The sequence below is a fragment of the Ahaetulla prasina genome, chromosome 3, assembly GCF_028640845.1.
Source record: "Ahaetulla prasina isolate Xishuangbanna chromosome 3, ASM2864084v1, whole genome shotgun sequence".
NCBI classification, from domain to species: Eukaryota; Metazoa; Chordata; class Lepidosauria; order Squamata; family Colubridae; genus Ahaetulla; species Ahaetulla prasina.
The window spans coordinates 127,849,137-127,871,592 of record NC_080541.1 but is presented as its reverse complement, the minus strand read 5'-3'; the positions used below and the strand labels follow the sequence as shown (position 1 = coordinate 127,871,592).

Below are 22,456 nucleotides of genomic sequence, written 5' to 3'. Positions count from 1 at the left end.
CCACAAATTTATTTTTATTGCTTGTAAAATACCCATTGCGCACATACTGTAGTTTCTAAACAATTTGGATAAAATTCAAAATGGATTTGTAATTTCTTCCCACTCCCCAACATACACAGATTTGCTTCTGAAGCTTTTATTCCATGACTGAAATATGGTCCTTGATGTTAGATGTAATTCAGGGTCAAATATTCTGACAGTCTTTATCAGTGTTTTTAATATAAAAGTGTACCCTTCAAACCTTATACATCTTCCTGGAATTCAGTTACCTTCCTTGGATAGTTGGATAATGAAAATAAATAAATAAGAAAGAACCATAGTAAAAACAGTTTCTTTTTCCAGTGTTCACAATTAATTGAATAGCTAGGAGGCCAAAGGACTGAGCTAGGAGGAAACAGAGCAAACTAAAGTTCTACTGCTATGTGTGTCCTGCCATAATTAATTAAAAAAAAAAATACCTGAAAAACTTGGCTTAAAAATCCCAAGTTTAAGCTTATAGGGAAAGATAAAAGAAGATACATTACTTCAAGGAGACTTAAAATCCCTAAAGGAGAGGATTTTTACTAGAAAGTTTAAGGCCCTTATGGGAAGGGAAGAGGAAATTCTCATTTTTTCCCAACAATAGATAAATATATCTACCTAGCACTGGAATGGGTGGCTGATCAGAACTGTAACCTATCCAAATAGTGCTTATGTTGGTAGCCACTATATAAGGTTGGCTTGCATGCTGGCTATAAAACAGGATTTCTTAAATTGATGAACTCTTTATTATTTATAAATAAATAAATTGAATTTTAAAAAAAGCACTAAAGACTTTAAAAAATAAAATAGGAAAATATTGCAAGAATGGAGCAGGAAAAATCCAAATTTTGTTCATTTAGTGCAGAAACATATCTGAAGTAAATTTAGCCCTTTTGGCTAAAGCTGCAAACATACCTCCAAAATTATTCCTAATCATTTTTAAGTAGTTCAGAAAGTTTCCCAAAATAGCACATATCAGACTTGTTCACATTGCCACTATCAAGCACAATTATTATTGCCATAGGGACAAAAGCAATCACTTAAGTTTGCACTCATATTCATAAAGGTGTTCAATATACTAAGGGCAGTTAGTTTATACTGTAATGAGGAATCTCTGTTCCTCCAAATCCTACACCTTCACAGGAAGAATAATCAGCTGCTTTGGTCAGTATGTAATTGTTGGATGATTCCAATAGTCCAAGATGGTCTCCCTTTACTGCTTCTACTATTGCTCAGATAGGGAATCTCAAAAAAGGATAATCAAAGACAACAGTCTTCTGTAGCGCTTATTTCCCAATACACTATAGTAAAGAAAAGCTGTTGTAGAGAAAACAGATTTGTTAGGGCTGGATGGAGAGTTGAGAGGGGCACTAAATGGACAAGTTGCTGCTTCTTCAGAATAATTCTCATCTCCTTCAGAGCTCATAGTATTACTGTAAATCAGTGCTTCTCAAATAGTGGGGCGCGCCTCCCCTGGGGGGGCGCGAGGCTCCGTAAAGGGGGGCGCATTTGACCTCATTTTTTTAAATAATGATACTATTTACAGTCGCGCGGGGGGCACGAAAAATGTTTTCTTCTTCCTAGGGGGGCATGACAGAAAATAATTGAGAAACACTGCTGTAAATGGATATGAATCACATCAGATCTTAGCTAGTCACAGAGGATGTATTATATTAGCTGTTCAGGCTCTTATTTCTCTTTGGGATTTCTTATATATAGCCATAATCTCTGAACTTCAGGAATAAGAGATGTAACATTTAATGACAGGACTGTCACTTTTCCAAAATAGCTTGCTGATGAAAATGTGGCAGTAAGGCAATGTCTCAAAGCTGCCGATAATTGATCCATTAAAAAGTCACAGTGCAATTCATTGATTAAAACAGCTACTTTATATATTTAAGTAAATATAAATACTTATAGAATTCACCATAACAGAAGTTAAAAATTCACATTCTTTCCCACCAACTTGGGACCAATGTACCTTCCCCCTAGACAGATAAATCTTTTCAGAATGCTATATTTGATCAGCATCTAGGGCTAAACAATTTCTTGGATAGTTCATAAAGCAAGCTTTTTTTTGCACCTGATGTTTGTTTATACAAAACCATTTTTTCACATAAAAAGAAATGTGATTATATTTAGTGGACATGCACTAGCAAACTATATAATTTGTACATTACACCAAAAATACTGAACAAAACCGAGTAAGCATGATACATCTTCCCCATCCCACCCCCAACTCAGCTTGGACTTATTTACTGTCATGGCACAAACTGGTAAAAAAAATTCAGGAACCTCTAACATTGAACTGAGTACTATAAACTTTTTCTTTCTGTATGATCATCAGATCTTTTGAATTAGTAGGTATATTCTCAGCTTTGAATTGCAGTAATTGATTTTTTGACTTTTACACTAGATCATAATTTTTAGACCAACAACCATAGGAAGTTGTTAAATATTGAAGTTAATCCCCTACAAGTTCATACTTTTCTGTAACATTTCTTTTCTTAGAATATTCAAAACTCTCAAGAGTACTGGGGAACATTTCAGTGAAAAGAAGGTTGTTGTTTTTTTTACATCATCAGGCATATAGAAGGAAGTCTTCTACTATGTCATGGATGATAACTGATATACAGAAATTTGGATGCTACGATATGTTAGTATAGTTTTGATTCTATCAAAATTAAAGATCATTACAATCCACATTGCATTTACTTGTACCACAAGTGCCAAGTATAGTTGACATGGGAAAGTTTCTTCAAAGAAATTTGTCAACATTTGCATCATTGATTACTATTTTTAAGTAGCATCAGTACAAATCAGTACATTTTCCCCTTTTTTCAGAGAATGTTAATATGATTGTAGCATCATCAGCTCTTCAGGAACTGTGATTAATAAAATTTGGAACTTGTCTCAGAAATGTATGCTCATTCTGTAAAGTCTTTTCCCAGAGCTAGTTCTATGTCACTCTTGCAATGCAACAGTAGTACAGTTAGTGCTCTCTTAGCTATAATGTGAAGTTGGAAAGAATAATTTACCTTTAATATGATGAAAACAGGAAAAGGAGTAGCTTGCATTCCCATGGACACTGGGAATGAAGACAGTGTTGTATATGGGGTGGCTTTTTTATTTACAAAGCAAAATGACATACAGGGCATTGCATAAGAATTCAGGTACCACTTTGAACAATCTATCTTTTCTTCTAGCCCCAGTTATTTCTTTAGCATTTGAATTAGTTATTTATTAGCAGACCTATTCTTAATCATATATAACTAACAGAATTATCGCATCTCTTGTTCCTCTGTCAATGTACGTCAAGGTGCTAGTGAGTCTGCTCATCAAAAGCCTTCCAACGTTCCATGTTCCAAAGAAATTTTGCTGCCACTAACTTCACGCACATGAACCAAGAGCCACCAAAATGAAAAGAACACATACGACAGTAACAATGGAATGTTCTGATCATTCAGTTTTTCAGAAAGAAAAATATAAGTTAAATATCACACAAAATACTGTCTAAAGATACTCATTGGGGAATCCAAGTCTGTGCAGTTGTCCATGATGCAGAGAATGGTACTTCAACTTAAAGCAAAGATATAAAAGCAATTATTGTTCCAACTCAAAGCCTTTTTATAAGGCTTATTTGTGTTCCTTTGTTGGTGCATAGTAGAGCTCCATCGGCTTATTCACTTTCCAGTACTTTTCACTGACCAACTCCAAGGAAAAAGAACCGTTTAAAACCTAGAATGGGAGCAAAAATAGGGCCAAAGTTAAAAATAGAAAAGTGTTATTGCCATTTGAAAATGAATAACTAAAGAACAACAACCAATAACTAGAAAATTACCAAACACTGACAAATCACAGCTGGTCAACAAGATTCACTCCTGTCTATGAACAGCTTAATATAAACCAGATATTTCAGTTCCAAAGGAAAAGCAGCTGCAGAGCAAATGAGGGTGTTATAGTATATTTCCATAAAAAAGGCTTATAGGTCTTTTTAAATATGTCTTTCCCATTGCAAACTAGAGCCCGGTGCTTTAGTAAACTGTATGTTCATTTACAGTATGTACATTTGCAATTTCTGCACTCTCTCATCAACGTAAATAAAGCTACTTTGTTCAAAGTATAGCAATGTCAAAAGCCACTCCAGCTTTGCAAACTGAAATTAAGAAATATGCCAATTCTGACCTTTGAACACTGAATATGTCAGAAGAGCGAATATCTTTAGATCTTCAAACATTTAACATTTTGAAAAAATGTATCAACATTTAAATTTTTGGGTTTAAGTAATAACAAAGCTTTTAGCTGTCTGCATTTTTGTCCAATATCTTTCATGTTGATACCTTCATCAAGAATCACAATCAGAAAATATTTACATTTCCCCATCCAATATGTTAGCAATATCACAAGACATAATCCTGGTTTCTTGATAAAAGCATGGAATGAAATTGGTAACACAATTGCCTGGTATAGGAGTCAGTAAGTAGAACATGAAAACAGCAATTAATATCAGCTTCATGAGCTCAGGTACAGATGGTTATCGAGGTATGACAGGCCACTTAACGAACATTTGAAGTTACAAGAGACCCCTCCCACAAAAACTACATTCAAAGTTATGACGGGGCAGTGGCCCTATGGTCATTCACCCTTACCTGGCAGCACTCCATCTCATCCCCCATCCCACCCCACCAGAACCCTGCAGCACTTGGGCCTATTTCCACATGTTCATCATGTACCACTCTCTCCAGATCTCATATGGAAGGAGGACAGGTCATGTTTCCCTAGGATGCACAGCAGAGATCCAAATGTGGCCACCATTTTGTCCCACCCACTTATGGTAATTTTAATTACAAGTGGGCAGGACATAATTGTTCAAACACCTAAACAGACTGAATTCTAACTGCAGGCCTAGCTCCCAAAGTTACTTGCCACTAACAATGCATAATTCTATTCAGTGTATTAAACAACTCTTTTCAACTAGATTAAGAACAGATAGTTAAGTTTAATTTAGACCATATACCAATATATTTAAGTTTACACTAGAAGCCTCAAATCCTTTAAGATTGATACAATGTGTATGGGAGGCTAGGTCTAATTTAGTTCTTTTTAAGGGTCATGTAATTTATTTTAAGTACACAATTCAGTAACGAATAAATATATCAGATACCGTATATACTCGAGTATAAGCCGAGTTTTTAAGCATGTTTTTTGTGCTGAAAAACGTCCCCTCGGCTTATACTCGAGTCCCCAGTTTACCCCAGTTTTTGGGGTAAAATTGGGACCTCGCTTATACTCGAGGTTTTTTTCTTCTTTTTCACATTATACGGATGGTGCAAACTTGGCGGGCTTTGCATTAGCGGAAGCCCTGCCGGTGCAGTGAGAGGCGGGCGGGAGCCGCCAGCCTTCTCGGCTGAGGAGGAGGCTTTCCCTGACCGGTAGCTGCCTCATTTCCCTCCCTCGGCTTATACTCGAGTCCCCAGTTTACCCCAGTTTTTTGGGGTAAAATTGGGGACCTCGGCTTATACTCGGATCGGCTTATATTCGAGTATATACGGTAGCTAGATTCCCTACAATATCCTTTTTTATTATATGCTCCCACAATTTGTAAGCTTCACTACAGTGAACACTAATTCTGAAAAAATGAGGGTGTGTGCATGTAGTAGGCCAGTCAGTACAGAGCTGCAGCCAATAAAGGCAGACTCTTTTTTACACACTGTAAAAACAGCAATAAGTTCCCATTGGTTTCCAGGATGTTGGAAGAAGAACACTGTATATTTAAATCATGTCCAAAATAAAAAGACCTTTCATCCCTCTTATAAATCATGTAAGAGATCAAAATCCCAGATATATGAATAGAAGTTTCCTAGCATATTCACTTAGTATGTTTATATGTATTTCCATAGTTTAGCCATGTTAGTAAGAGTTTTATGGCATCTTAAAAACTGATCCATTTATTATGATAATCACATAAACTTTTGTACAGTCCATTTCATCAAATACGTGGAGTCCAGGCAACAAGCAGCTGTTATAGGAGGTGGAAGGAGAAGAGGGAATAGTGAGAAGGGAATTGATAGGCAAGAGAGTGACTATTAACAAAGCAGTAGCTTAATGAGACACAATCTTGCACTGATAAACCAGTATAAAATCCTATACCATAAGAAATCTCAGTTTATTCTGAGAATATTAGTATTAAATCTTTTGGCTCAAATGGTGCAGGATAAAATGTGTCTTTAAAATTGCTTTGTTCAAGAATAACTACTTTGGGCACAGTGACAAGAATATTTTCAGAGTCTGAAATTATCCCTTTGCCATTTTTAGTGTTCATCTACCAGTGAATTGCATGCCACCCCTCTCAAAAAAAAACCCAAATGTTTCTGCTTTGTTAATTGTCAACATCTCTCACAATTCTTCATTTCCCTTCTTCCCGCACCTGACAAGAGTATACGTTTTGCCCTTTTTGTCAGGACTGTACTCCTTTGTTCTGTTGAAACAGGACTCTTCTGTACAAAGGCTTATGAGATAATAAATGGTGAGGCTTTAATGTACAACGAAGCACTTGGTTGTTTGCATTATATTTTTGCATTATATTTTTGGAAATTCCCCCCTCTACATGTTCACCTTTCACGGTGGGGATAAATAATTCTGCTAGGATTGTGGAAGAAAATGAGATGAACAGGAGAGGCTCAGGAACAAATCAACAATGGTCTGAAACTAGATTTTCCTCACCTTTTTTTAGCAACATATGCACATATGTGCTTTTTTCTCTCTTAGTTCACATTGTAATACATGCATAAATAGCTGTTACCATAAGTGAAATTAAACAGGAAAAAAATCCTTTTCAGAAATTTTCCACAGAGGGTTAAGCCTGGATGTATCATACCTTTTAGGTACATTGTCAACATCATACATCCTGACAGCATGCCCTATTTGCTCTGCCTCTGTATGTTTAGCCCTGGGCATAATGACATTCTGAATAGAATTCAAATTTATTTTGAAACAATGCCTTTTCCCAACTGCATTTTTGCTCAGTTACTCACGGTGAATTGGCCATTAGCTGTAGCAATATAAATTGTGTATTGCTTCTCACTGGCTGTTTCAAGATTCATCTGATTAGACTCTCCTTTGCTCCGAAGTTCTTCTAAGGCTAGCCTCACAGCTAGGTACTTGGACAAGTGATCAACAGTGGCATTGCCTGAGGTCTTAATATACCTGTAAAAAAGCAAAGATGGTTATGTGGCTACATACAAGAAGGAAGACTGATAGATATAGAAAGGCTTGCAAGGAAAACAATCCCACAGATAATATTATTATTATAATAATAATAATAATAATAATAACAACAACAACAACAACAACAACAACAACAACAACAACAACAACAACAGAGTTGGAAAGGACCTTGGAGGTCTTCTAGTCCAACCTCCTGCTCAGGGAGGAAACCCTACACCACTTCAGACAAATGATTATCCAACATCTTCTTTAAAACTTTCAGTGTTGGAGCATTCACAACTTCTGGAGGCAAGTTGTTCCACTCATTAATTGTTCTAACTGTCAGGAAATTTCTTCTTAATTCTAAGTTGCTTCTCTCCTTGATTAGTTTCCACCCATTGCTTCCTGTCCTACTCTCAGGTGCTTTGGAGAATAGCTTGACTCCCTCTTCTTTGTGGCATCCCCTGAGATATTGGAACACTGCTATCATGTCTCCCCTAGTCCTTCTTTTCATTAAACTAGACGTATCTAGTTCCTGCAACTATTCTTCATGTTTTAGCCTCCAGCCCCCTAATCATCTTTGTTGCTCTTCTCTGCACTCTTTCTAGAGTCTCAACATTTTTTTTATATTGTGGCAACCAAAACTGAATGCAGTATTCCAAGTGTGGCCTTATGTAAAAGATATGTAAAAGCAATCCAGTATTTTCTATTGTTTATTCTACATGAAGTCATACAGAGCCTACAAGATTCAACATGATTCATCTACTACCATATTCAGTATTTCTTCTAAAATAAAAATGAACCATTGCTTACCTTGTCTGTGCACTGTCATCATTTTCCATAAGCGTAGGATGGGGTCTGAAAACTAATTCTATTTCACTTGCACCATCCAATACTGGGTCTATGGCAACTGTTGTATTGTTATTGTCCAGTTCAAGCCCAGAATCATCAGAGGTTTTGGTCCTTTTGTTACTTGGTCCAGCCTCCTGATTACTGTGGGTTGAAGCATTACTACAATGCGAACTGTCACCATTGTCTTCTGCTCCGCTGCCATTCTCTATTTGTTGCTTTTTTCCTCTCTGTAACCTAGTTAGAACAATCAAGAAACAATCCAAATTCTTTAATTTCAGAGTCTTTGTGTCAACTAGCAAATTTTGTCCAATCTATGCTATGATTATTTTTTATTAAATACACATATCCAACATACAACCCATCACCCACCATTTAGTCTATATAAGATAGATACTATGCTACATAATATAAAAAACTACCCAACATCTGTACATAATATTCAGCATTCTAGTTCTACTGCTGTTTTGAATTCAGTTCTGAAATGTAATAAATAACGTGTCCTATTATGGATGCACAGTTGTGAAATTCTCTGTTAATAATCAACAACTTCCAGCTAAATTAAAACTATATCAAAGCTGATTCTCTCAATTATAAAATACTTGTGGGGGGGAGGGAAACAGTAAGTCAGCTCATAATGTAGAAAAGAACAAGTGTGGGAGCTGATGCCACGGTAGCATATTCAATCAACCCTGTTTTTCCTTTTACTTGTGCAGGCATATTAAAAGAATATAGCTATAAGGGCTACAACAGCCTTTAGTATATGCTACACTTAAAGACTAATTGGCTAAGATTCAAAACATATTACTTTAAATTATTAAGAAATTGCAGTATTTCTCCATTAAGGAGGATGTTTTTCAATTCAGTAAAAAGAAAATTGAAAATGTGGATTGAAGATTAATTCTAAAGCATATAGAGATACAATTAAAAAAAATTAAATTTGGGAGAGGGCTATGTAAAATACATCAAATAGATCTCCCATGGATATAAGTGGTAGGAAAAATACAATAGTTTCATGAAATAGCAGTTTAACTTCAAGGAGATTATACTGAATGTAAGTAGCAGGCAAATAAATTATACAGCTGTAGTTTTAAAACAGTAGTAGTATTAATGCTGAATACCAATGCATTACATTCTTCTTCTGTTATGAGGAAATTCATTTTGCAAAATAATTCACATATTACAAATATATTTAGTATTTATAGTATTTAGTAGACATGTCATTTGAAATATAGAATTTGAACAAAAATTATGATATGGATAGCTATAATGTTGCTGGATACAATGAAGCACTGGAATTTAGGCTGTTGTGGTCAATTTTGCATGATCCACAGTTTTCAAATTGAAGGGGGAAAAAGCAGCAATTTATTTAAAAATGTAAGCTTTTCAATTATTTCAAGTAAATATAAATTTGACACTACCCAATAGAGATTGAGAGCACTGATCTATTCCACCCAGTAATGTGTATTTCAAATAGAAGTGATTATCTAGCTTTCTGGTACGCAACATTTTCTTTCTATTCTTTCTTTTTAAGTTGAGGTCTGAAGAGGGAGAGTGATTTTCATGCAAATAAGCATGCAGACAATCATCTAACTAGAAAACACCATATGTCCATCTTTTCACTATATATAATTTTTTACCTGTTCAAGGCTTGGATTTTCAGGCCCTCCTCAATGCTGTGGCTCAAAGCTTGTTGATTATTGTGCTTGCTGATCCTTGCTAAAACTCTTTCCTGGTGAGCCTCATATTCATCACGACTTGGGTAAATTTTACTGATGAGAGCATCAAAATTTGGATCTGGTCTCAAAGATCTTTTGGAAACAAGCTTTTTACGACAAGTAGGACATTCTTTGTTTCTGAGAATAAAAAAAAGAATTCCAAAAATACGTTCTTACCTAATTCAAAAAAATATTGCATTGTTGGCACATCTTTGCAATTTCTTTTGAAACACTTAACTATTAGTCAGACTGGCAACAGTTATTTGTTAATTTTGCACATCTCAGAATCCGAATCCTTGAAAGTTAACAAAGTTGTTATACTCATACTGGCATTATAAGGTTTGCACATAATTGACAAAGACATAGCAGTTAAAAAGCATGAGGCAGTACAGACTTCAATAGAATGGTTTGATCAATCCTCACTGACCCTCATTGCTCTTAGTCCTGTACATTATTTGATGACAACTTTAACAGTACAAGGAACCTCATATTTTTTATCTATCCACTTTTTCAAAGGCTGAAAAAAGTAAATCATTACTTGGAGTCAGTGTATTATACTGGATACAAATCTTGATTTGAACTCCAAATTGAAGTCCCTGCTTGGATATAAGATGCTCCAGATGACCTTGGATCAGGTATTGCTCCAGCAAACCTATCTCACAAGCCGAAAAAGGAAAATATTTGGGGCTCAGTGCTGAAATGAAGGGTCCTTAGTGCTCTCTGAGCTTGGTTTTCTTCCAAATGTTTCATTACCCAAGCTAGGTAACATCATCAGTGCTGATGATGTTAACTAGTTTGGGTAATGAAATGTCTGCAAGAAAACAATCAAGCTCAGAGAGCACCAAGGACCCCCATCTCACAAGTTTAAGTAGGATAGCAAAAAATACTCATCCCATCCTGATTGCAAATTCTTTATAACCTTCTTTGGGTCTCAAATGTGGCCAGCCACATATAATAGGTAACAGGAGACAATTTCAGAGGAGAAAGAAGGCAAAAATATTTTAATATTCCTTTGTGGTAGAGCTGTGACAGCAACAAGCAGACAACAGTCACCCTTCTGAAGTCAGTAAAATGAGGATCCAGATTTTTGGGGGCAATATGCTGACTCTGTAAACTGCTTAGAGAGGGCTGTAAAGCACTATGAAGAGATATATTCGTCTTATTGCTATAATCCCATATATCATTAAATGTTGGCAGCAATCTGCTTTTTTCCTTTCCTATCCACCCACCTTTCTTGTCGAAATAAGAAGCACCCAGTTTTATTTATAATTACTCTTAAAATTTCCACCCCAAATCACATACTCCAGCATGGAGCAAAAAACAGTGGCCTTATCCATATCTGAAACATTCATGCATCACTGGCTGTATCCCATGTGGTTTCAACTCCAAAAAACCTTTTGAATCACTGGTTTACACTATGAACAGAATTCCAAGATATAATTCAGTACTGTAACAGTGGTGATGTGTTGTTGTTTTGATCAACCAACTTACCCACTTCTAAGGGCTGTGATAATGCAATCGGCACAAAATCGATGTAGACATTCCTTAGTAGTCATGGTATTTTTCAGCATATCCAAACAAATGGGACACATTAGCTCACTGTGGAGACTTCGGGGTGACACTACAATCTCCAGGCCATCTGTTATAGCTTCCTAACAATCAAAATAGTATTTTCAAGAAATTATTTCCTTGCTCCATTGAAATTAGTATTTACAAATGCTCCATTTTTATTACTCTTATAACTGAATTACTTTTCTTGCTATCTAATTTCTTTTGGTACAAACTATTTGTGGTGTGGAAGATCACATTCAATACAATACAATGATACAAGCTACATAGGGCTGCGGTGTGGCTCAGGCTGTAAGAAGCCTGTTATTAAAACACAGCTGCCTGCAATTACTGCAGGTTCTAGTCCCACCAGGTCCAAGGTTGACTCAGCCTTCCATCCTTTATAAGGTAGGTAAAATGAGGACCCAGATTGTTGGGGGGGGGGGCAATAAGTTGACTTTGTAAATATACAAATAGAATGAGACTATTGCCTTATACACTGTAAGCTGCCCTGAGTCTCCGGAGAAGGGTGGGATATAAATGTAAATTAAAAAACAAACAAAAAAACCCCACTATATAAAGATGGAGAAGAAAGTAACTGTAGTACCTGAGGTGTTCTTTGAAGTTCATATAAGCTGAGTTCCCATGTTTTGCTCAATGGTTGTGTGCCATTTGTCTGTAAAGCCTGAGACATGGCTAAAAAAAACAGAATCATCATCATCATTTTTATCCTACCTTTTTTATATAAATAAAACTCAAGATGGCAAACATCCCCAATATTCCTGCTTCTTATTTTTCCCCACAACCTTGTGAGGTGAGTTGGGCTGAGAGAGAAAGACCAGCCCAAAATCACCAGGCAGTTTTCATAATTTTAATAAGTCATGTAGATTGGATAGATTGGACATAAGCATAAGAATAGCCCTGCTAGAGCAGGATAAAATCCATTTTAGAGATTAATGAAATACCTCTAGTATGCTCCCAAGTAGGAGACAGATACCACCACGGTTCACCTAAAATTGATATTTGAAATTAAACTGCCTCCACACCAGGGGTGAAATGCTCCCGGTTCAGACCGGATCACTTGATCCGGTAGCGATGGCGGTGGGTGGTTCAGAGAACCGGTAGCAAAAATCCCTGCTCCCCCCCATGCCCAGCTGAGCTGATCAACAATTTTTTTTACTTTTAAAAGCGTTTTTTCTTTGGCCGAAATAATGCTTTTAAAAGTAAAAAAAAAAAGCCTCTGATGATCGCACAGCTCAGCTGGGATCGTCAGAGCCTTTTAAAAGCATGACAATCTGACGATCCCAGATGAGTTGCCTGATCATCAGAGGCTTTTTTTTCTTTTAAAGGCAAAAAAAAATGCTTTTAAAAGAAAACAAAAGCCTCTGACAATCAAGCAACTCAGCTGGAATCGTCAGAGAAGCCTTTTAAAAGCATTTTTTACAACCTCTTCGGCCAAAGAGGTTGTAGAAAAAATGCTTTTAAAAGTAAAAAAAAAAAAAGTTGGCCATGCCCACTCAGTCACATTAACACACACACCCTGCACCTATCCACACCCACAGAACCAGTAGTAACAAATTTTACATTTCACCACTGCTCCACACAGATAACAATGGCTCATCAAGCTTACTGGCTTTAGCTAACTTATTTTCCATGAATCTAGTCAATCGCTTTTGAAGGCATTCAAGTTAGTGGCCATTACCACGTTTTGTGGTAATTGATTCAATTTTTTGGTTAATTATACAAAGTGTGAAGTACTATATTTTTCTTGGTCCCTTCCAAAACTCCTTTCAAGTTTCAATTAGTTCAATTAGTTTCCTTGGATGACTATAGCACATTAAGTTTTCAAGCAGTGTGAAAAATCTCTGTCTACTTCTTCTACACTATCAACAGACATGTCAAACACAAGACCTGCGGGCTGGATCCAGCCTGTGATGGGCCCAGAGATGGTGAGGGACTGGCCACCACCGCCCTAGCATCCACACAGGGGTTCTGCTGCCCGCGCAGGTGGGTCTCAGTGCTGCGACCGCTGGCCGGGCCCTCCAAGCAGCAGAGGTGAAGGTGGGGGGCAAAGGCATATGATCCAGTCTGCTGGACACATCAGGCAGCCCCCATTCATCATTTGTTTTTGCTTGCCCACAGCTGCCACGGCTGGGTTGGGGCAAGTGGCTGCCTGAATTGCATGCCTCCCCACCCCTGCACCTCTGCCTGTCTCACTGTTTTTGTTTACTTGCAGCTGCCACAGCTGTGACAGGGCAGGCAGTTGCATGGCCACCTGGCGGGCCAAACTGCATGCCTCCTCCTGTGCCTATGCCACCTGCTGCTGGTGCTGCCATCATGGGGCTGGCCCCTGCCATCCAAACCTCCTCCTCCAGCTCTGCTGCACAAGTGAGAGGAGCTTCCTACCTGCTGCCCCATTTACGATGGCCCTGGCGAATAGGAAGGATGGAGAGCTCCCATCCCCAAGAGGCAGCCAGGACTCCCCTCCCCTCTCTTCCCCACCCGATTCCCTTCACATTCCTTTCTATTAAATATACTTGTATATGTTGTGATCCAAGCCCAAGTAGTAGGAAACTCAAACCGTGAAAAAACAAACAAACTTTATTTGAACAGCTGAGAATTACTTCATTCCCAGCATAGTTCAACTAAATTAAAACAAATTCCTCCCAACACAAATTCCTCAAGTCTTATCACAAACCTTGGTCCAATTAGGCAAAATGCCAAAGGCCTTTCTTGGCAAATATTTAGAAGTCACAAAAATAAATGCAAGACGTAGACGAAGCAGAAGACGCAGCTACCAACATTGTTTTCCAGCAAAGCCCAAATGCCGTTGCTGGTCTGTTTTAAGCCTTATGGGAGGGGCCAATCATCTCTTGGCCCTACTCTCAAGTTGTCCTTTTTGCTTGAGCTGCTCTTGCCTTCTGGCAGCTTTTCACATGCGTGCATTAGGAACAGGCTCCTCCTGTTCCTCTGCCTCACTACTATGAGGCTCTGGAGTCCGCACCTCACTCACCGATGGCCCTGGCCTCACCTCAGCCTCATCACTGTCCGACTCCGTTGCCAGCTCCGCAGGCTGCTGGCGGACCACAACAGTACAACAGGACAAACTATTGTTATATTCTAAGTTCTAGGAAGACTAGGACTAAGGCTTCTATAGCTGGGCTGCTAAAAGCTGGGTGCCTTCTAGATCAGGGGTCCCCACCTCAGACTGTAAACCGGTTCCGGTCCCAATCCCTGGCTTTTTGGAACCGAGCCGTGCAAGCAAGCAAAGCATCATCTGCGCATGTGCAGGATTTTGGTAGCACAGAAAACTACCTCCATCCCTAATCCATATAAAAACTGTCTTCCACGAAACTGGCCCCTGGTGCCAAAAAGGTTGGGGACCGCCAGTCTAGATGGCAAAAGATATAGAGTCTTTTCTTTGTTGTCACTACATGGCCTTCTTGATTTCTTCATGCCAAGAGGCTTGTTCTGAGGTTCTACTGATTTTTATGATTGAAACTCTTGGGAGTGTTTTTGAGTTTTATTTTGAAAAAACATAAAACATCCAAGCCAGTTTCAATTTTCTTCTATTGCACCAACCTGATGGAACTTTCAGAATGAATGTTTTGTTTCAAGTTTGGAAAAAAACACATTTTCCATTTTATGGTCAACCCAAACTTAAATAATATATTAACTGAAATACACAGACTGGTTAATACAATACCAAGCCTAAGCAAGCCAATCCTGCAATACCATAGATATAATTAATACATGACTCTAACACATTTTTCCACTGTCCCTTTATTTTTAGAAGCAGATATTTTAAGTATGATGCTTTCCAGATGTGACATCTTCAACTACCAGAATTTCCCATCAGCAATGTTACTGTTGAGAATTTTGAGTGAAACCCCCACATGTAAGGATGGAATTGAGGTTGGAGACTATTTTATTGTTTGTCACAAACTATTATTTTAAATATGTTACTGTTAGCCACAAGACTCTTATTATAAACCTCATGAAGTAGGAGGGACAATATTTTAGGATTTATATTTAGTCATTCTAAAAACTAGAAAAATTGGAATCACGTTGATTTTCCACATTTCAGGTACTTAAGCAGCAAAATGGGTGCATTTCTCTGTAGTTCCAAATTAGAACAAAAAAATCCAACTCTGACTTCTTCATTGATAACATCACATCACCATAGTTTTTGTAGTCCTGAGGTAAGATAGCAACATAAAATGCTAGAGGTTAAAAATGACTGTCTACCCTTGAAAAGATACTTTGATTTTCACAATGGATGAATGGCGCCAAAGCTGATGAAGTTTGCAGAGATGGCTAAAACTCAACTTCGTTACTTTTATATGATAATATATACTAGACATTTATGTAACAACAAACCTATCTAATCAACAAAATCCAAAATCAAAGTTTCATTTTTTCCAAAAAGCACAAAGTTGAAAAGTAGTTTCCAAGTAGAAACAAAATTAATTGCATTCTTTTCTTTAATCAAAGCAGTCTATTTAACCATTTCGGCCAACTCTATCAACCTTTGCAGCCATTTGTCCATTGTGGGAATCAAAGTCTCCTTCCATTTTTGTGCAAAAAGTATTCTTGCTGCTATCAACATATACAGTATAGCATCAAAAGTCCAAAATTTTTTCAATATATTCATTTTAAAATCTTCTGTATTAAGATGTGAATCCTACTCCAATATTTCTTTGCTTTCTCACATGTCCATCATAAATGATAAAAAGTTCCTCCTTTACATTTACATTTCCAACATTCATTTGAAATGCCTTTATACATTCTTGACAATTTATCCAATGTTAGATACTAAGGGTACATCATCTTATAAAAGTTTTCTTTTAAATTATAATTTAATGTGAATTTTAGATCTTTTGTCCACATATGCTCCCATTGTTCAAGCATTATGTCTATGGAGATTCTCAGTCATCCAGTTCACGGTTATCCCAAAGTTGTTTTTTCAAGAGGCAACTGGTTTTTGTTTGTTTGTTTTTTCCTTAAAGATGTTTCACTTTTCATCCGAACTGAAGAAGCTTCTTGGATGAGATGAGAAATGTCTTCAAGGAAAAAGCAAAGAAAGTCCAGTTGCCTCTTGAAAAAGCACCTTTTGGATGTTCAAGAATTACTGTGTTTCCCTGAAAATAAGACCCTGACTTATATTTTTTTGAACCCTGAAATAAGTGCTTGGCCTTATTGCCATGGGGTCAAAAGACCGATTGGGCTTATTATCAGGGGATGTCTTATTTTGGGGGAACCAGGGTATATTATATTCTAAGTTCTTTGCCCATACAAATAATACAATGAGTATACTCACTGTCCAAGTTCAATTCCAATAATAATTTATAAACCTTAGCAATAATGTGTTCATCACTACAATTCCAATTCATTCTTCACAAAATCAAATCTATAGCTTTTTTTGTGTAGTTTAAATCTTTCTTTCAATTGTAAATATGTAAACCAATAGCAAACACATCCTTCTGACTCCAACTTCTCTTTAGATTTAATGATAGGGGAGATACCCAAAGAGGCATCTTTGCAGAGAAACTTAGTTTATATTTATTCCAAACTCTTAGGATAGCACATCAAACAAAGTGATTATTAAAATCAACATTTAATTTAATCATCATACCATGAATAGCTATCCAAATCTTAATTCATGGTCCTCTAGCTCAAGTAACCTTTTCTTTTGAAGTCATCCACTGTTTTAGTCAGACCAAACAACAGGCATGAAAATACAATTTCAAATCTGGTAAACCCAAGCCTCCTCTTTCCTTAGCATCTTGCAATAATTTATATCTAATTCTTGTTTTCTTCCCTTGTCATATAAACTTAAGAGATGTCCATCTGCCATAGTTTAAATGAAGTATCAGTTACAAGTACCAGCAAATTCTGAAATAAAAAGAATAAAATATTCATCTTAATTACAGAGAGATTCAACCCAATAAAGACAGTTGCAATTTGTCCCATCTTAATAAGTTTTTAAAATATTATTCCAAAGAGGCACAATTTTTTTTTGAAAGTTTTGTATTTGTCAATATAACCCTCAGGTATTTCACCATTTTTCTACCTTAAAACTCGACTTTTTAGTCAATATTTCACTATCTTGAGTGGTCATATTCTTAACAAGCATTGTTGTTTTCTGTTTATTTATTTGAAAATCTGCTAAAGCTCCAAACAATTAATTTCTTCATCAAATATTCTATATTAATTTTCAGGTCTTGTAAAAGTATAACTAAATCATCAGCAAATGCTCTCAACTTCCTTTCTGATATTTATGTCTGTTATTTTCTCATCTTGCCTAATATCCATATTCAAAACTTCCAACACCAATATAAACAGCAGGGGAGATAAGGGGCTTTCTTATCTCATACCTTTTTGAATTTCACATCATTTACTTAAATTTCTATTAATAATCTTTGCTTGTTGTGACGCATAAACTGCTTTGATCCCTTGAATAATTTTTCCCCAAAGTCCCTATCTTCCAAAACTTTAAACATAAAAACCCAATTTAAGTTGTCAAAGGCTTTCTCTGTATCCAAAAATATTAAAGCTGCCTATTTCTCATTATGGTATGTAGGTATTCAATAATGTTCAAAATAGTTCTCACATTGCCTCCTGTCTCTTTGACAAAAACCAGATTGATCTTTATGAATATATATCTGTAAAACCTTCCTCAATCTTTCTGCCAACAGTCAAAAATAATCCCGTTTCAAATTCTTTTTTCCTAAACCTCGTACCTTGACTATAACGTACTCACAAAACTATAGAAATATTTATAATGAAACAGATTAACATTTTGACTTATTTATTAGGACACACTTTTTGTTACCAAAAGTAGATACTGGACATTTAAAAAGGCAATCCTTTGACAAATCCACATTATAACAAACCCAAGAGTATTAATTCATTCAGTTTACAAGAAGATACAAATAAAGCAAGCAAAGTTTCCAAATTATTCCTTATTATTATTAACAGGAACAAACTTTGGAATCAAGAACATCCCTATCACCAATGAGAAAGGGCAAAAGATTCATATAGACAGAATTGTATAACATTAACAGTGGCCAAGCAGGAGCCTCTGAAATTTGTTAAATATGAGACAAAGGACTCAGGCTGATTTACTGAATCACAATAAATGTAGGTAGCCTGTTTGTAATGTAGCTTGTTTGATCCCACCTTATTACAGTACGTAAACTCAGCTGCTATCTAGTATTCACAGGCATGCTATCTTTGAATATGAATGTTCAGTTCAGCCATCAACAGCAACTCTTTATGGCAGGATAAATATTAGACTCAGCTAAAGAGGAAAAGATTCTCCACGTACAAAAAAACATTTCAGATATGTCAACTGCTGTATTAACCAATCTTGGAGACCAAGAGAGCAATACTATTTTGTTTACATTCCTTTCTTTTTGCATGGTTTTTTTCTTGAGAGCTCATGACATATTTTTGCTTTAACTATTTTATTTGACTAATCAGAGTAGGAACATTAAAAGGTGGAGTGTAACTGACTTATATGAATTATTTTACAGCCATTTACTTTGCCCCATACCAGTAATCAAAATTCTATTTTTTCCCATTTAGAACACTTTCTATGCTTCACTGAATCCAGAAACTAAGCCACAAAGTAGCGTATGTACTTATTTAACATTTCTAAGGGCATCCACAGGTTACATTTGTTTTATTTGATATTTAATATCAAATAACAAATATCAAACAAATATCAAATAACAATAATTTAATTTTTTATGCACGTAGTCTATACATACTTCTATAGACAAGAACTTACATGTATAAAATTTTATACTTTTTAAGCATTTATTCTTTTGCATATGATAGACTTCAATAAACAACATTTTTAATCAAAATCACATATAGTATAAAAATATTTGACTTCTCTTAGTTCAGTCAAAAAGGATGATCCTTCATCACTTCAACTTCAGTGTGATCTATTTTTTTTTTCATTCAATCATGTCCAATTCTCACAGACTACGTAGACAAGTCCCTGTAGCTTTTTTGAAAGGTTTTTCAGAAGTGGCTTGCCATTGTCTCTTTGTAAGGCTGAGAAAAAAATTACTGGCCAAAGGTCATCCAGCTGCTTCATGGACAAGATGGGATTAGAACTCATGATCTCCCAGTTTCTAACCTATTGTCTTCAATACTACATCAAACTGGCTCTTCAACTTCTATTAGAACACTTAATTTCTTTGATTGCTTCTTTGCCTAATATAAAATAGGCTAAATGAATTATTTTCTAGTTTTTATTTAAAATACTTTTTTGGATAAGTAATTTTGCAGCATATAATTTTCTTTGGCAGCAAACTAATATTTAGAACACGCTATATCTTGATTCCAAATTAAGACTCAAGGCCACCTTCTGTATTTCTAACCTTGAATTTTAGAGGGAGTTATCAACTTTCTGAAAAGTCTACCAGCTGCAAATATCCCTTATCTACATGTAGACTCTGACTGAAACAGGCATGCATAAATTTGTGATTCATAGCTCAATGGCCTTGAAATGGAGATGAGCACTGCCCCCTATAATTGGCAACAACTAGAGAAGAAAAATCCACAGGGACCCCTTTACCTTTTTTAAATGTTGGAAACTGAACAACAGAAGTCCCACTTATTTGGTTTAAACTTAAAGCAGTGAGTTTTACTGTTTTGAACAAATCAAAAAAGTCAAGTTCTGCCTTTAAAAAAAGAGATGTATCACAAAGTGATGGTACACTTTTGACAAGCTAGAAACACCCAACCGGCCTCTTAGTCATACCTACAAAAAGCAGTATCTCTGGTCAATCCTGACAATTTTTGGAAGCTCAGAGTTTTCGAAGTCCACAAGAGAATCGTTTTTAAAAACACAGTAGTCCTTGCCATTTCATTTAGTTCATTTAGTGATGGTTCAAAGTTACAATGTCACTGAAAAAAGTGACTTATGACTCTTTTTCACACTTATGACCATTGCAGCATCCCCATGGTCATATAATCAAAATTCAGAAGCTTGGCAACTGACTCATATTTATGATAGAAGAGGTGTCCAGGAGTCATGCGATGACCTTTTGCAACCTTCTGAGAAGCAATTCAACGGGGAAATCAGTTTCACTTAACAACCGTGTTACTAATTTGCCAACTGCAGCCATTCACTTAACAATGGCAGCAAGAAAAGTTGTAAAATGGGGACAAAACACACTTAACAATATTTCACTTAGCAACCAAAGCTCTTTCAAAGGGACTAAGCTACTGCATATTGTTACACATATCGCTCATCAAAATACAAGTCTGTCTTAACTTAATATTTATATGTTAGTGTGTAGGTATATACATATGCATGTTTATTAAGCACTCTAGAAAGACTGCAGAGAAGAGCAACCAAGATGATTAGGGGACTGGAGCTAAAACATACAATGAACTGTTGCAGGAACTGGGCATGGCTAGTCTAGTGAAGAGAAGGACCGGTGGAGACATGATAGCAGTGTTCCAATATTTGAGGGACTGCCACAGAGAGGAGAGGGTCAAGCTATTTTCCAAAGAACCTGAAGGCCACACAAGGAATAATGGATGGACACTGGACAAGGAGAGATTCAACCTAGATATAAAGAGAAATTTTCTGACAGTGAGAACTATCAACCAATGGAACAGCTTGCCTTCGGAAGTTGTGGGAGCTTCATCACTGGAAGCTAAAAAGAGACTGGACTGCCCTCTGTCAGAAATGGTGTAGGCAGGGTCTCCTGCTTGGGTGGGGGTTGGACTAGATGACCTACAAGGTCCCTTTCAACTCTGTTAATCTATTATAGCATATATATGTGCGTGTTATGTAGGTATAGACTTTTGAGAGCAGGCAACAGAATTTCATTTTTAATGTGTGCCAGAGTCCCACAGGGGAAAAAAAAAAGACAATAAAGCTTATCTTATTTAACTTTCACTTTCCACCGACTGAAAACATCCTTTGATTCCCTTAAAAAAAAAAAGGACGGGTGGCAACAAGTACCCCACTTGCACTTCTTCTATGTAAGAAAAGAGCGCCCCTGTGCAAAAGAGCTTGTCTGCTCGCGAACCACACACATACACACACACACAAACACGCAAATCTTTTCTTTAAAGGTTCGAGTACCCAAAGCGCTGGCAAGAAAAAGCAGGGGGGGGCCCGCATGCACACATGCAAGGGGCCCTCGGGGGAAACAATCGCCATTTGTTCCCGCTAACCGGGACCATCCGGGAGGGCGGGGGGCGAAGCGATTCCGACCGCCTTGGGCTACGCGTAGGTAGGTGAAGGCAGCCGGAGCCGCGGAGCCAGGTTACCCACCACGGCTGACATCTTGACTGGCCCCTTCCAGAGCGCTGACTGTCTTTCTTAGCCTGAAAAGGGGGATGTCTGAAAAGGAAGGGGGGGGCGGTAGAAAGGGGAGGCGCGTCTCACTGAGCGCCCCAATAACGACTTCTCCGCGGAGGGCTGTGGGGGGCCCCCGAGATTTTTCAGCCCCGAAAGAGGGAACCAGGCGGAGGCTTTTGTAGCCGGGGGAGCCTCCCTTTCGAGCCGCGTTCCGCGCTCCTCGTCAGCTGAGCTAGCCCAGCCACAGCCCCGCCGCTCCGTCCCTTTTTTTACTCACCGGCCCCGTTGCTGGCGAGGTCTCGGAGGCCGGCCCGCTCCCGCCCGCGCGCCTGGTTCTCCTGCCCGTCGTGGTCGCCGTCGCCGTCACCGCCCCCGCCGTCGGCGCCCCCGCCCCCTACTCCCCCCCCCGCAGCCAGGGCTGAGGCGCGTCGACCGCCGTTCGCCCCAGCCCCCCCTTCCTCGCTAAGCAACCCAATATGGCGAGCAGCGGCAAACAGGGGCCGCAAAGGACGCTGGGAAAAACAAGCGGGGAAAGGCTACGGGACACGTCAGAAACGGAGTGGGCGGCGACGTTTCGCGGAAGCTCCGCCCATTGGCCGCGCCCCTCTCGGCTCTCTTGTCCTCAGCTTCTCTTTCGGAGCTGGCGGCAGTTGGTGTTCGGATCCGTTGCTGTGTTCTAGGCACTTCAACGGTCCTTTGCCTTCCTGCTGTATTGTTCAGTTCTCAAGGTCTCCTATTGCTCCTTGCAAATCAGTTTCTACTTCCCTTACAACTTCCT

General features: G+C 37.8%; 1 protein-coding gene across 2 annotated transcripts; it reads right to left on the bottom strand.

Annotated features, from left to right (window-relative positions):
* Positions 1–1,891: 1,891 nt before the first annotated feature.
* RNF2 (ring finger protein 2) lies at positions 1,892–22,071 on the bottom strand. 2 transcript variants are annotated; one of them, XM_058174419.1, is made up of 7 exons: positions 21,956–22,071; positions 11,950–12,038; positions 11,286–11,446; positions 9,717–9,932; positions 8,041–8,313; positions 7,056–7,227; positions 1,892–3,759 (listed from the first exon to the last, which is right to left on the bottom strand). In XM_058174419.1, exons 2-7 carry the CDS (start codon positions 12,034–12,036, stop codon positions 3,658–3,660), a joined length of 1,011 nt encoding a protein of 336 aa, XP_058030402.1. In that variant the 5' UTR covers positions 12,037–12,038; positions 21,956–22,071; the 3' UTR covers positions 1,892–3,657. The 2 variants fall into 2 exon arrangements, with proteins under 2 accessions (XP_058030402.1, XP_058030403.1); XM_058174420.1 differs by lacking the exon at positions 21,956–22,071 and adding an exon at positions 16,978–17,223.
* Between the last annotated feature and the right edge of the window lie 385 nt (positions 22,072–22,456).

What these genes read in the sequence shown, in the direction of transcription:
- RNF2 (XM_058174419.1), bottom strand. Translation starts at nt 12,036, where the DNA reads ATGTCTCAGGCTTTACAGACAAATGGCACACAACCATTGAGCAAAACA. An exon ending in GATGACAGTGCACAGACAAG is followed by an intron (nt 7,228 to 8,040) that starts GTAAGCAATGGT and finishes GCTTTTTTACAG; the next exon opens with GTATATTAAGACCTCAGGCA. An exon ending in CAGCTAATGGCCAATTCACC is followed by an intron (nt 3,760 to 7,055) that starts GTGAGTAACTGA and finishes CTCCCATTCTAG; the next exon opens with GTTTTAAACGGTTCTTTTTC.